The following is a 14,656-nucleotide window of genomic DNA, read 5'->3' on the forward strand; positions in this document are numbered from 1 at the left end:
CCTAAGATAAGGCGTAGCGTGTAAGCAAATGCGGGTTTTCAGAGCTAGAGGATCATCTGACAACCTTTATGGGTGATCTGTCAACAATGTTGTCGAGTGTATGACTCGACAATTCGCACACCCACTACGCCATCTGACATGGAGGTACTTATAGCGCGCCTTGACAGTACATGTGGCATGTTCCCTATAAAGTAGGTGCTTTCCTGCAGTGGGCCCCGCAGATCTCGCTTAGGTTGTGGTCTTTATTCAATGCAGCCCAATGCATTGAATTGATATTAATCCCCCAGTAATGGGAAGAATGTGTATTAATTACTTGTGATTAGTATTAATGACCCCAGCCTCTATAAATAGGGTTGGAGGTCTCATTGTAAATTGTTCGGTTTTTTAGAGAGAAAACATCTTGTATTTAGAATAATCTAAACGCTGCTTGAGAATACACCATTGAATCTTATCATCACAAGCTTGCAATCCTCTTAATACGAGAGACTAGTGGATTAGGGTTCTTTTATAACTTGAATCGCGTAAAAATCTTTGTGCTCTATTCGCTTATTTCTTTAATATCTCTTCTTAGGGTTGATTGGGAAAAAGACAGTCAACGGTATTAAATATTATTATAATAATGATACTTTATAATATTTGAATCTATATTAATATAATTAATAAATATTTAATTTTAAAGATATATTCGTCAACAAAAAATTACTAAATCCGCTCTTTTTATATAAAAGAGATATAACTTTGCAATTCTCTATAATATAATATGTATAAACTAGAATTAGTGTATCACTTGTTAGATATTAATTAATTTGACAATTAATATACTTTGTATGTAATAGTTAAAAAAAAAACAACAAATTCTTGGAGCAGCATAGTATAATTATGAACTTGGTGAATTTGGGAATTCTCTTTAATTAATAATTTTAGCTTGGAGACTACTTTTAAAACCAATAAATATGATTGTAAAATATAATTTGGTTTATAATTAATTGTAAAGTTAAGTATTATAGGCCGCACAACTATGTCAACTAATATAAATATTGAGTTAATGACTCCAAGTAATATAATATATATATATATTTTAAGAGTTTGTTTAACATAAGTTTTCATTTGTATTTTCTGATAAATAATAAAAATAAGTCAAATTTAACATTTTTTATAATTACTATTTGAATAATTTATTTTAAAATAATACAAATACTTTAATATAATTTATTTTATTAATTAATATATAAAAAGAATAGAAAACTTATAAATAAATAAAAATAAAATAATATTTTACTCAATAAAATATTTTAAAATAAACTCACAGAACACTTATTTTTTAAGAGGAAAAAAAAAAGAAAATTTAAATACATAAAATACTTTTAAATATTTATCCAAACACTTTAAAAATAAATTCATTGACCGACTTACAAATTACAAAGTCCAATAGCCGACGACAAAGCAGGACAAAGTTGACCGTAGTAGTCATATGAACCACATCATACAACATTAATAGGCTTATTAATTAGCATTGTCCAGTTCATATTTAGTTTGACGTGAAAACATTTTCCACAAGATTTTTAATACGACCAACATACATCAATATATATATAACAATATAAATATAATTAGCTCTTAATAGCAACGCAAACTTCATGCATAATGGCTAGTTGTTTATAAATATAATCTATACAAGTAGCTGACTGAATCTGTTCTTATCCTGGTTTTCTTGCAATGCAAGGTAACTTCCATCATAGTCCATCTTTTTTTTCCCTATGGATTATATTTAATTATGTTTATGATTAAGTCAGAAACTCTCATTTCTCCATCCTTCTTAAGTTTCTTCACGCGTTTTTTCACTGTAAATTAACAAAAACTTATTACACGTTGAAAGGTCGGCAAAGAAAAAAACAGAGGTTTGAAACAGTCTCTTCCAGCCGCCCAATTAATTTGGTATCAATTGTTTTTCTACCAGGGATTTTTCGTCCTTATTTCATTATTGTTAGAGCTTTTATATAAAGCCAAATATATATATATATATATGAATCTGTGTTACATTATACCATTAAATTTTTTGTTTTATAACAAAATTTAAAAGGATATATAGCTAGCTAGCTGCTTAGTTTGATTGATTGTCTTCTGCGTTTTTCTTAGCTGAAGTAGATTTTTAAAGGGGTCATGGGAACTAACTCATCAAAATGTTCAAGTGAGAGACAAGTTTCTGATCATTATTACAGGTCAGCTGATAACTCTTCATGGAATAATTATGACTATCCTCAGTCACCTTTGCCTCAACCAAGTCCCTACTATACGCCTCAACATCGCCATGGACCACCTTCATCGTCATCTTTTGGCTATAGATCACCAAAAAGAAATTTGGATAGAAAATACTCAAGAATCTCTGATGATTACCATTCCTTAGATGAGGTTAGTTATAGCCCTTATATACAATAATATATTACATAAATATATATATGTATGTATATGTATGCATCTTCCATGTTTGTCATATTTTCTAAAACTCTGATCATAAAATCACAAGTCAAACGAAACATAATACTATTTGTTAGCATTGACGACGTCACAATATTCTTGACTTGCATTTTTTTTTTTTTTTGGAGGGGGGTCTTAAACTTAAAGAATTATATGTTGTTTATATGTAAGTATGTATGTCTTTCCATGGATTAAATATCTTTTAGGTCCTAGAAAAGGATGAACAGTTGTGATTGACTCCAAGTCAACTTCAGCATATATATAAAAGTAAGATTTTTAATGCAACAGTGGCATGGGGATAAAAAGCCTATAAAGTGCCTTGGCTTCATATTCTGAATTAACAAGATTACAGAATATAAGTCCCTTACTCATATATAAGGCAAAATGTAGTGAGAGTGTGTTAGTTTTTGTGGTCTGCAAAACTTAAAATTTGAACTTATATAATACACAGGTTACCTCTGCTCTTGCACATGCTGGCCTTGAGTCTTCCAATCTAATTGTTGGAATTGATTTCACAAAGAGCAATGACTGGACAGGTTCGGTTTCATGTTGATGGTTGGACTTGTTTTATTTTACCAAATTATACTTTGAAGATAGATATCAATGCTTAAATATAAACTTTGTTCTCTCTAATATCTAAAGGTTCGAGGTCCTTCAACCACAAAAGCTTACACCACATAGGAAATGAACTAAATCCATATGAACAAGCAATATCAATTATTGGAAAGACTTTATCAGCTTTTGATGAGGATAACTTAATTCCATGTTATGGATTTGGAGATGGTAAGTTCACCAAAAAAAAAAATGAGTACAAGTTTTACTTTGAGATTGAACTTCTTTGAACCATGGAACTGAATATAACATATTGTCTCTGATATATTTTGTAGCATCAACACATGACAAAGATGTTTTCAACTTCTTTCCAAATCATAGGTACTGTAATGGATTCGAGGAAGTGCTAACACGATACAGAGAACTGGTTCCCCACCTTCGGCTTGCTGGTAAACTTGAATTCTTTGCATAGTTTTCTTTTGAAGTTTAGTTACTCTTTGTAATAACTTTTTCCCCATTTGGGTTCAGGACCTACATCGTTTGCGCCTGTGATTGAGATGGCCATGACTATAGTCGAGCAGAGCCGTGGCCAATACCATGTTCTATTGATCATTGCTGATGGACAGGTAAATACTCTGCCTTTATCTAATATTTAGTTTGTTTGGTGTGAAATTTTTCCTAGAAAGCATAAACCATATGATTATTTCTTTCAGAAGTGTCTTCTGTCATTAGAGTCCTTTACAAAATATTTGTGCTGCCTTAGGTAACGAGAAGTGTGGATACAAGAAATGGCCAACTTAGCTCACAAGAACAGAAGACAATTGATGCAATTGTCAAGGCAAGGTATGCCACTCATGGCCTCTCTCTCAATGCAACTGTCATACAAGCACATATATTAGTAAACCTTGTGGTTTCATATCTTTTTTGTTTGTTTGGCAGTGACTATCCCTTATCAATAATCTTAGTTGGGGTTGGAGATGGGCCTTGGGACATGATGAGGGCCTTTGATGATAACATTCCTTCACGAGCATTTGACAATTTCCAGGTAAGAAACTTTTTGTAGTCCATATGAAATAGGTGATCATGGCTGCCTTTCAATATGTGCTTAACTGAAAAACACTTGTTTTCGTTGTGCATGTAGTTTGTGAACTTTACTGAGATTATGTCAAAAAATATAAATCCAATGAAAAAGCAAACAGAATTTGCTCTATCAGCTTTGATGGAAATACCTTCTCAATACAAAGCAACCATAGAGCTCGGCATACTAGGGTAATAGCCAAATCTTAGTACTCAAAATTTTTCGCTTGTTGATACTGTTGCCTCAAGTTAATTAACAATTTACACCATTTCTTATTTTCCTTTGAAACTCAGTCAACAATGGCGAAGTGCTCCAAATAGAAAACCTCTTCCTCCACCAATCACTGCCGATGTACCTTCGAGCAGCAGGACACAGATTCACAGCTCAAGCAATTTTCAGCACAATGCACCTTCTTATTCTGCATATGAAACAGAAGTCAACACGCCACCATCTCAAAGTTCTACTTATGATAATTGGGTACTCATCTGTTTCTTCAAGATATTTGGATACTTTGTCTTTTTGTTTAGTGAGATGGCCAAGCATCATATACTCACATTGTTCTTTACTGATATACTTATTCAGGTCTGCCCCATTTGTCTGACTAATCCAAAAAACTTGGCCTTTGGTTGTGGGCATCAGGTAAACCATTCTCTCCTCTTATTATCAATCAATTCAGGGACTCATGTTCAGATTTAGAGATTGTAGTTATATGTTTCTGTGTTTGACAGACTTGTTTTGACTGTGGAGAAGTGCTCCAAACATGCCCCATTTGCCGGAGCTCAATCGAAACTAGAATAAGGCTCTATTAGTCAGCCAACACTGATCTAAACAAATCCCAAATTCTGAGTTCCTACTCATCATCTGTTTGATCTGCGAAATCTGCATCACTTGTGATAGTTCTCATGTTATCAAGGCACATGAAGGTTAGCCTTGTTACCTGTAATTTTGGCAAGGACATTAAAACCTTTACACCAATAATGTGACAACTTTCTTAAACCTGGACTATTCAAGGATGTGCAGGACTTGTTTGTGGACGAATGTGGCTGTGGCCTATGGCTATGAGGAATTGGTTTGTGGAAAAGTTGTGTAAAATATATGAGCAGAAGAGGACTACGATTGCTGTGGCTTCGTACATACGGGAAATTTTGAATACTAATAGATCTACAGCCAGAGTTGGCGCTCAAAGCTGAAGTTTTTCATCTCTTTATGTTGTGTTTGATTTTTTGTCTAAGCTTCAACATTAGTAATTTTGAAATTAGGGTGAGATCAAGTTTTGGGACTGCAAAAGTCATATTTTGTAAATAAGTTTTTTTTTTGCAGCAATATTTTGTAAATAAGTTTTGATTATGTACACAATCTCAATTTTTGCTGGTTGTATAAAATCTACATTATAATAAATTAATATTTTTCTATATATTATGTTAAATTAAAATTTTAAGATAAGAAAAAATGTTTGTTTAAAAAATTTCCATACATATTTTCACTAAAAAATTTAAGTTCATTGAAAATAATTAAAGTGCAATACATCAAATAAGAAGGATGGAAAATCATCCAGTCATGCAAGTTCACCTTCCACCCTGAGTGCATGCGTAACTAATTCATGAGTAGCTTTATTGGCCGAACAACGAACATGAACTAGAGATGTCTTGAGAAAACTAAACAATGAACTTGCTATATCCTCTAACAAAGATCCTAACTCATTAACATACAAGAATCTCTTAGAGTAAGCAGAGACTAAAGATAAATAGTCAGTCTCTATGAAGTGTAAATGTAACTTACATAGAAAAGACCAATCCAAAATCACCATTACTGTTATTGTTTTTGCTAGAATGATAGAAAATCTTCCTACATAAAACATTATAGCACTCCATAAGAGCATGAAATAAAAATACTATATAATAAAATTTTAGATTTTTCAATTATCATAGCTACACTTACGAGTTACGATTGATTATGAGTTTACTTGTGACAATGGTATTCCACCTTAAATCTTGAGTGATGTACTTAAACAATTTTTATCTATGAGCATTGATATTTATGTCAAAAAAAAATACTGAGACAGTTTTGTAAAATTTTATACATTCGTAGTTTTTAAGTGTAAACATATTCTGTTGAAGTTGACAAAAAAAACAAACAAAAAATTTGTTAAATCAAGAATTCGTGATTGGCAGTGGTTACAATCTTATTGGTCCCAAAGATTATTTACCCAAAAATGGACCCATCAATCTCTAACACTAATTTTTAGTGGCTAGTTTATCAGTGGCAGATCCTGAGCAACATAAATTTAGAACCGGTCAGAAATTATTCACGTCAATGCATTTCATATCAGTATAACTTACAAAGTTAACCAAAATTTTCTATCATACATAATAAATGATTACAAATACCGTGCAACACAACTTTATAGTATTTGCATACGTATATTTATGTACACATCAGTAATAATGATCATTGCGTTGATACGAGTTTCGGTGATCAACGCGTTGATACGAATTTCTGTGATCTGACTCGGGCACCATGACACTCGATAGCAACGACGACTCCAGGCTTCTTCCTTCTGGCTCTTGAAGGAACTTATTGTCTTCTATGTAGGACTGAATCTCTGCAATGACAGGGTTTAACGCCGGATTTTTCCGAGATCTTAGAGCATTCAAAAAGTGGTCAGAGATGATGCTCAAAATCTTTCTGAACTGGGATTTGTATCTTTTGAAGAGAGCATATCCTGCCATCTGTTCAAGTTGCGAAATTTCAGAGGGTGTTGCTGTTTTGTTTCAGAGTAAAAAAAAAATGTATTTGGTTTTCTATGACTTACACGTAGGAATGCACTTAGTGCAACGGCAGTATATCTATTAGCAGGGAGAGTGTTTAAGAATCTTGCAATCCAAGCCCAACCTTCTCTCAAGCCATGTGTATTTTGAAAGCCGTTAATTTCAGTCTAACAACACATAAAATTTGTTAGCTTTTTTCAAATAGAGAAGCACAAAAAGGTATGGCAGTGAACACTGATATAATTAGAGCTGCGTCTCAATATCAAATTATCAAAAATTTGGCCAAAGAACATACTGCCTTACCTGAACCAGAGCGCCGTATAGTTTCATGTATGATTCTAATCGTTTCAAATAGTCCTCAACATTCTCAACCTTTCCTTCGTCTTCTCGAAATCCAAGAGTCTTGCAATATGCCTCTTTTGATTCAAATGCTGACTGCAGTATTGAATAACCTATAGTAATTAGGGAGCAAATTTTCGACATAGCATACACTGCCACCCTCAAAATAACAAAGATCCCGCATTACCCATTGGAAGAAACATAATTAACTAAATGATGGCAATTGATCACCTGTGTGTATACTATGTGCTTTGGAACAGTATAGATGCAAGCTTTGTGAAGCTCGGCAAGAATAAGATCCATAAGATGTGGAACCTGAAACACATAAAGCATGATCAACATATAAAATCTTAATTTCTTATGATATTATAAGGTATGAAAAAGAAGAAAGCGGTACACAATGTTACATAGAAAATCCAACTTAAAATCCACTTGAAAAATATTCAATTGAAGAATCAACAGTTTGGTCCCAAAATTAATTGAAATGTAAATGAAGAGGCATTCCATTCTAACATTTTTCTTCTTTTTCTTTTTCTTGCTACAACTTTTTATTTGTTATTGGGTCAATTAATTCCGCCAACCATTTCTTGCTGTCCATTAAAGAACAATTTTGTTCTTCTATTTCATTATTTAAAATTTCTGGTCAGTTGCAGCCTGACTTGTAGCGAAAACAATACACAAGGGCACCTGAGAGGAAAACAGAAGAGAATGCAATCAAGAATAATCAATTTCATGAACTCCTTATTTACCTCTGAAGTGACAAGAACAATGACATAACCACATGCAAAAGCAGCGCTACCAGGGCTTTCACAATGTGAGACAACCTGCAATACCAAAACTTTGTTTTAGTATATGAATCTGGCACCTATCCACTCCGAGCAAAGCAAGTATATTAAAGAAGAATAGCCATAGTGGCCATATTTAAAGCATCAAATAGAATAATTGGCGCTTTGCATAATGGATGTGATAGAGATAGACAGCAAGTCCTCAAACCAGTAGGCAAAAAAAACAGAGACAAAATTGGAGATGGAAGGAAATGGAAAAAAGGCAAATCTGATAATTGTATGATGTATTTGAGAGACCTCAACTCTCCCAATAGCAAAAGCTCAATAACAATATATTTCTCAAGATCCTCTCATTTCTAACCTATTCCTACATATACTGCTCTATTTCATCATAACCAGCACTCAATACTACAGTTACCCACATACCCCTCTATTACCTATACTCTATTATTTAACCACTTTACCCCTCATTCTAGTTGCCTATCAGGATGCAGTTTTATACATAAACCATTAAATGAAATGACTAGTGAACAATATAAGAACTCCCCACATGATTTCTATAAACTCAACAGAATAAAATTCTACATACTGCCGTCAAAAAGTGTATTTTAGTAACAATGCATGCACAACATTTCTAGTCCCTTGATATGAAGAACCATATCTCATATCATATCTATATATGTGTGGTGTATGTGAGAAAAGAGACATTCTCAAATTTCGTTTCCACTCTCTCAATCACCAAATAAAGCAAAGAGATAAGAAGCTGATCCAAAGATACAATAAACTAAACGTACCTTTCTAGCAAATGCTCCAGCACTGATAGATTGAGGGTAAGCAGGATTTTTGAGGATCTTGACAAGTTCTGCTGCTTTTTGTCTGCAAAAAGAAAATTACTTTAAGTGCAAAATCTTTCCACCATATTATGTAAAACAATTTAGTCATTTACATTAGAAAGAAAACACATTACGTGAAAACCAACTAGTTATGTAACATGATAATAAGCTAATTAGATAACTAGTTGTTGAATAAAAATATGTAGATTGATGGACAGAAATCCAATATTACTTGACAACATCATTAGTCCCTGTAATCTGCCGTATCAATTTAGAGATATTTCTTTCATGGCGAACATAATCCTGAAAAAGAAATAACATTATGTGAGAAAATAAATATTTCACATATCAAAAAGAACTTTAAGAAGAAAAAAACATGAGATGTGCTTAAAAATGACAATCATACATGGCAATAACTGTGGAATGATAAATAAGAAATTTAATATACAGTAACATCCATGTTTACGAAATCCAGTAAAATCTCAGTTGAATTTAATGTATAAATGCATTCTTTCAGTACAATATATTTAAAACAGACATAAATAAGCTGAATGAAGTAAATTCAATTCAATTTAGAATTGCACCATAATGGTAAGAGATTAAGAATTTTCAAATGAATATGAATTACAAAATGGGGGGCAAACCTTATTTACATTCAATCCCAATGCCTTGTTTCCTTCATCCAAGTCTTCCAACTTTTTTAATCTTTCCCGCTCCAACTTTAGCGCAGCTTCAGCAGCTTTAGTAATGTCACCTGCCACCAGTAGCCCCTTTCACGCATCAGATAACAAAATATTTCTTAAAAGCGTACAGAGAACATGAATTAACTAAAAAAAAACGAGGGGAATACAGTAGTGTGTCAAAAATGAACCGTTGCCCAAACCTAGCTGGTCTTTGTGAAAACTAGGGCTAAACTAGATTTTTAGATGAAAGGGCAAATGATTTTATCTATAGATCAGTACAAGGTTGCTATATTTGCCTGGTAGCCAAATTACCTGCTGATGCTGAATTTATTGGTTTTTCAAATTCAGATTCCTTGGTTTTGGCTTTAGTTTGCAATCCTAAAGCTGCCTTCTGAACTGCAACCTGGCTTGACGCTTCATTGGCCTCCCTTTCAGCAGCCTCTTTTGCTTCTCTTCTCTGAGCTTCCATTGCAGCCCTATTTGCTTCTTCAGCTCTGAGTTTTGCCTGCATCAGAAAATTCTTTTATTACTAACAACAGCATAAAACCAAGATAATATAACAAAGCGCATTAAGATTATATCAGAAGAATATGTAAGAATAGAGGACTGTGACAACCATCTTTAGACATCTACCAAAAGAAATGAATAATCTGGGCAAAGTCAACAAACCTCAGCTTCTGCTTTGGCTTTTTCTTGGCGGAGCTTTTCTTCCAGGAGAGCTTTCTCTTTTCTTTTGGCCCCTTCATAAGCAGCATCACTTCTTATTTTCCTTTCTTCTATCTGGGACCTGAGTTCATGGTCCCTTTGGATAGCAGTCAAGTGATTATCAAGTGCTTCGGCACTACAGATGATGGCCCAAAAGTTAGAAAACAGAAAGTCCAAATTTGACTTAAACAATAAAAATGCAGAAGGAGATGAGAAACCATTAAAATTCCAAGGAAAAAACATTCAAAAGCATGGGCACTTCAATGAGGGGAGGCAAAAAAAAAAAATACAGCATTATAACAAAGGAATTGCAGTCTTACATTTTTCGTTGATATTGGGTATCAAGCTTTCTCTCATTTTCGCGCCTTGCTTCTCCATACTTATTAACTCGAAGAAATGCAGAAGAAACCTTTTCATTTTCACTCATCAGATCTGACTCTATTGTAAAAATTTTGTTCCTAATCTCCTCCTGTTATTGAGTCAATTAATATTGTCATGCACCAAGAAGGGAATTCTACAACCACAATAAGAAGAAAAATTTGCAGGGAAACCCTGGAGCTCGAGCATGTAGCCAAGGTATGAGATAAGCTCTTCATGAGATATGTGCCCTAGTTATTCATAATACTAATTGAATAATTAAACATTTTGCAACAAAAATTATGCACGAATTCTACATCAGACGAAACATCATCCACTAGATAGCTACAGACCTTGACCCCAAGCTGATGTTCACTAGTTAGCTCAATCAAACCTCCTTCCACCAATCCTGTTTCCTCCATCAAGTATGGCTGAATTTCAAGAGCTGACTCATTCTCAGAGTCGCCATCATCACTAAGAGATAAATCAAGAGAATACAAATTATTAATAGAAACTAGCGAGATCTCTAACAATCAATGTGATATAACATAACATAGATATATCATAGAAGTCTGTCATGAATACACAACAGCTGAATCAAGCTTTCGATGACAGAATAGGGATGCAAAACTTGAATTGATAAAAACATGGAATATAAGTAAAGAAAAACAATCAAGGCCAGTTAAATGCATACCTAACATAAAGGTCGTTAAAATTAAACCGATTAGCAGAAAGGGAGCTTCTATCTTGAGCTTCCTCATATGCATTGTCAATTTCATCCACCTCATCATCGAGGACACGCATTACAAATGGCCTAGAACTTCTTTCTACGCTCTTCACATTTGAAAACTGACTATACAAAATTTACAACTGAACGCTTAGTTAAACAAAAAAACACATATGCACCAAGCAGTTATCTAAATCACACACATACATACTTACCGCGATTGCACTTTAGTGAATGGCATTGGGACTTTGGAAGAGCTACTAAGTTTTGTTTCCAATGCATTAAGCTGTGTTAAAAGAGCATCGAAGCTCCAATCAGGCTCAGGGTCGGCAGCAATTCCCTCAACAGTTTGGGGACAACGAAGTTCCAACTTAACAGCTCCCCTAAACAAATCCAAATTGATCCCACAGATCAGAAACAACCCATGATATCAACAGCCATTTGCTTATACGATTTAAAAATCATAATTTTCAGTCAAAAAGAAAAGTGTTAAATTCGTATCTCTATTCCTAGATGATAATCAAACTATGAATTCCAATAAAAAAAAACTGCATTCTCTCTTTATAAATGTAACTGAATTACAGAAGAAAATTTAACCAAAATATGAACGATAGAAAGAATCAAGCTTGAAACTTACATTGTGTAAAACTTCAATTCGAAAAGCTTCGGTTCCCCCAAATAATAGGGTTTCCGCAATCCACTGTATAGTACCTCCCCTCGTTCGTGGCTCAAAACGCAATCACCAACACCGAGTGACCGTTGGCAGCAACACCACACTGGACGAAAGAGGTTGTTCAGTGATGGCCAAACAAACTGTTTTAGTCCCTTCTTGGATTAACCAAATTAATTTTAAATTAGAGTTTGATTAATAAAAACAACCTACTGTATTTTTATTTTAAATAAAATATAAAAACCATAAATATTTAATTATACTTATTAATTGTAAGCTTAATAATTACGCATCAGGTCTAATTAAAATAAATGGACATTTGCATAAATAATACCAAACTTTTACTAATAATTATACTTCTGGCATGATTAGTTACGGTGAATTATTATATTATTCTATATAATATAATGTTAGATTAAATAATGTGATAAAATATGATTTGTCAAACAAATATGATTTGTCATACTTTATAACTTAATATTGAGAATTACAAAAATTTTATATATGTGTGACCAAGTATAACATATTTGAGAGTTACAAAATCAGCTATAAATCTGCAATATCTAAACATCACTCAATAATGTGTAGATTGAGAGTTACACATTTTATTGAATTTCATAAAGTCATAATATGATATGGCTCTTGAAGATATGTTTTAATTCTCATTTAGTGTATGGAGGTTACAAAATCATATAGGAAAGGTATTGGGACGTTTTGAGAAAAGATGCAAAATTGGGAGGCTGTAACAACCTTCAGGCCACGGCCAAAAGCATCCAAGGCAGTGGCCTGGGAGACAGGGACTAATGGCTGTGACCATGAAATGCCACAGACTGTGCCCTGGGGTACTGGTAGCCAAATTCTATTTTGTCTTTTTTTTTCCAATTTGAATGGTTTTAACATCCCAAACAACTCTCAAATCTTCATTTTAATTCTATAAACATCAAATTAAACATTGGTAACAACTAAGAGGGTTGGTGGAATTTAAAATTCATAGGGTCTCTCAAAACTCTATAAATAGAGGCATAATGCTCACTTGTGATAAATACAATTTTCTATCAACAAAGTACTTGACTATAAAATACACCAAAAGACTGATAATTCCATAGAACTATTTTCAAACTTGAAAGTCCTTTATGGGGTGTTTGTTTTGAGTAATTAAGTTGCTTTGAAAAGTGTAGAGGGACTTAGAATGGATGTAATATTAAACTCTTGTGTACAAAAAAGTTCACTTAACCCTTAAAATACATGTGGGGCTCACACAAATTATTAACTTTACCCCCTTAAAATTTGAAACAAACATAGGAAGGGAATTAGATTCTCATTCCCACATTTACTTTACATCATACCAAACACACCCTTAGTGCTTAGAGAATATGGGGAAATAAGCTTTTGGACAAAGGTCTTGGACCTTATTCAAGTTGGTGTGATCCTCACTACTCTACACTTTGGTTGTATGATAATTCTTGTTCTTGTTCTTATTTCTTTATTCTAGTCTACATATTTATTTGTATTATTTATGAATTGAGTTGCATTCTTCTTCTTCTACATCATTTTATTTTACTTGTATCTTTTGCAACTAAGTTGTAATATTTATTTAAGGGTTTATACCTTTTTGGACTCTGTGTTTTGTCCCATTACCTGTTTGGACCCTGTGTTTTGACAAATTATTTTTTGGACACTATGTTTTGTAAAATTGTTAAAATAGAACCATAAACTCAATTTTGATGAAGAAAAAATTGAATATAACAACATAGTTTTTAAGCAGAATGATTTTATTTTTGTTCTGAATTGTTAGTTTGGTAAATTATTTGTAGTTTTAGTTGAGAAAACATTGACCAAAATCGGGTTTAGGATTCTATTTTAATCATTTTACAAAACATAGGGTCCAAAAAGTAATTTATCAAAACACATGGTCCAAACAGGTAATGAGAAAAAATACAAGGTCCAAAAAGGTATAAACCATTTATTTAATCTACTACCTTGCCTATTATATTATTGCATAGAGTTGTAATTTGGTTTTCACAATTTCCATTGAATAATATATATTATCTAACAATCAAAAAGTTATTCTTTCCATTTCAATGGAAGGAGAAACCATAGAGATCTTGTGAGGATCCAACTTTAAAAAGTAATGTTCTTTGTTTTTCTTAGAAGATATAATGGCTCTCATGTGGTTATAGAAATGAAAAGAAAAAAATTTGGTGAATGAGGTTTATACAAATTTATTGTTTTCCAATTTCTTTTGCCTTTTGAATATAGTGGTTAGATTAGAAGATATTTCAACATCTAAAGTTTTAGCTATATATATATGTGTGAGTTGTCAGACTAATAATATGGTGTTATATGATAACTAAAGTAATACTAATAGGAATGTGTTTATCCTATTATGTTGTGATGAATTACCATTTAATTTGTGAATTAAAAATTATTTGGGAATTTTAATTTTCTCATTTAAAGAGATGAGCATCTCATTTTATGAGAAAAGAAAAGATAAACCTAAGAGGGTTACATCTTTTGGTAGAAGTATCTTGCTATCGCAAAAATATTGGATCAAGGTGGATCCAAAATTATGGCATATTGACCTATAAAGCTTGGAGTTTAAAGTGTGGTCAAATGAAAAATATTTGAGAATTATTTAGTGACAATAATTCTTAAATATGCAATGTTCCAATGAGGAGACATTA

The 14,656-nt window shown here is 32.8% G+C and overlaps 2 protein-coding genes across 5 annotated transcripts; one reads left to right on the plus strand and one right to left on the minus strand.

The window, feature by feature from the left end:
- Nucleotides 1–1,647: 1,647 nt before the first annotated feature.
- LOC133822225 (E3 ubiquitin-protein ligase RGLG5-like) lies at nt 1,648–5,517 on the plus strand. Of its 4 annotated transcripts, none has more exons than XM_062254493.1 (12): nt 1,648–1,723; nt 2,137–2,409; nt 2,927–3,011; nt 3,118–3,258; nt 3,363–3,476; nt 3,556–3,653; nt 3,791–3,870; nt 3,967–4,072; nt 4,169–4,296; nt 4,399–4,582; nt 4,688–4,744; nt 4,834–5,517. In XM_062254493.1, exons 2-12 carry the CDS (start codon nt 2,161–2,163, stop codon nt 4,912–4,914), a joined length of 1,323 nt encoding a protein of 440 aa, XP_062110477.1. In that variant the 5' UTR covers nt 1,648–1,723; nt 2,137–2,160; the 3' UTR covers nt 4,915–5,517. The 4 variants fall into 4 exon arrangements, 2 of the variants coding, with proteins under 2 accessions (XP_062110477.1, XP_062110476.1); XM_062254492.1 differs by lacking the exon at nt 1,648–1,723 and adding an exon at nt 1,879–1,935; XR_009887815.1 differs by lacking the exon at nt 1,648–1,723 and having other exon boundaries at nt 2,024–2,409; nt 4,834–5,028; nt 5,117–5,517.
- An 869-nt stretch (nt 5,518–6,386) lies between these two features.
- On the minus strand, nt 6,387–12,086 carry LOC133822226 (mRNA export factor GLE1). The gene is made up of 15 exons (XM_062254494.1): nt 11,940–12,086; nt 11,518–11,685; nt 11,270–11,428; nt 10,929–11,049; nt 10,539–10,687; nt 10,183–10,354; nt 9,826–10,018; nt 9,475–9,584; nt 9,063–9,133; nt 8,792–8,873; nt 7,962–8,036; nt 7,444–7,527; nt 7,177–7,308; nt 6,918–7,040; nt 6,387–6,834 (listed from the first exon to the last, which is right to left on the minus strand). Coding segments are annotated over exons 1-15 (1,935 nt in total). The 5' UTR covers nt 11,942–12,086; the 3' UTR covers nt 6,387–6,540.
- Nucleotides 12,087–14,656: the final 2,570 nt, after the last annotated feature.

This window comes from Humulus lupulus, chromosome 3 (genome assembly GCF_963169125.1).
Source record: "Humulus lupulus chromosome 3, drHumLupu1.1, whole genome shotgun sequence".
Lineage (NCBI taxonomy): Eukaryota > Viridiplantae > Streptophyta > Magnoliopsida > Rosales > Cannabaceae > Humulus > Humulus lupulus.

What these genes read in the sequence shown, in the direction of transcription:
- LOC133822226 (XM_062254494.1), bottom strand. An exon ending in AACATCAGCTTGGGGTCAAG is followed by an intron (nt 10,688 to 10,928) that starts GTCTGTAGCTAT and finishes ACTCAATAACAG; the next exon opens with GAGGAGATTAGGAACAAAAT. An exon ending in AATAAATTCAGCATCAGCAG is followed by an intron (nt 9,585 to 9,825) that starts GTAATTTGGCTA and finishes TACTGGTGGCAG; the next exon opens with GTGACATTACTAAAGCTGCT.
- LOC133822225 (XM_062254493.1), top strand. Translation starts at nt 2,161, where the DNA reads ATGGGAACTAACTCATCAAAATGTTCAAGTGAGAGACAAGTTTCTGAT. An exon ending in AAAGAGCAATGACTGGACAG is followed by an intron (nt 3,012 to 3,117) that starts GTTCGGTTTCAT and finishes TAATATCTAAAG; the next exon opens with GTTCGAGGTCCTTCAACCAC. An exon ending in TGATCATTGCTGATGGACAG is followed by an intron (nt 3,654 to 3,790) that starts GTAAATACTCTG and finishes GTGCTGCCTTAG; the next exon opens with GTAACGAGAAGTGTGGATAC.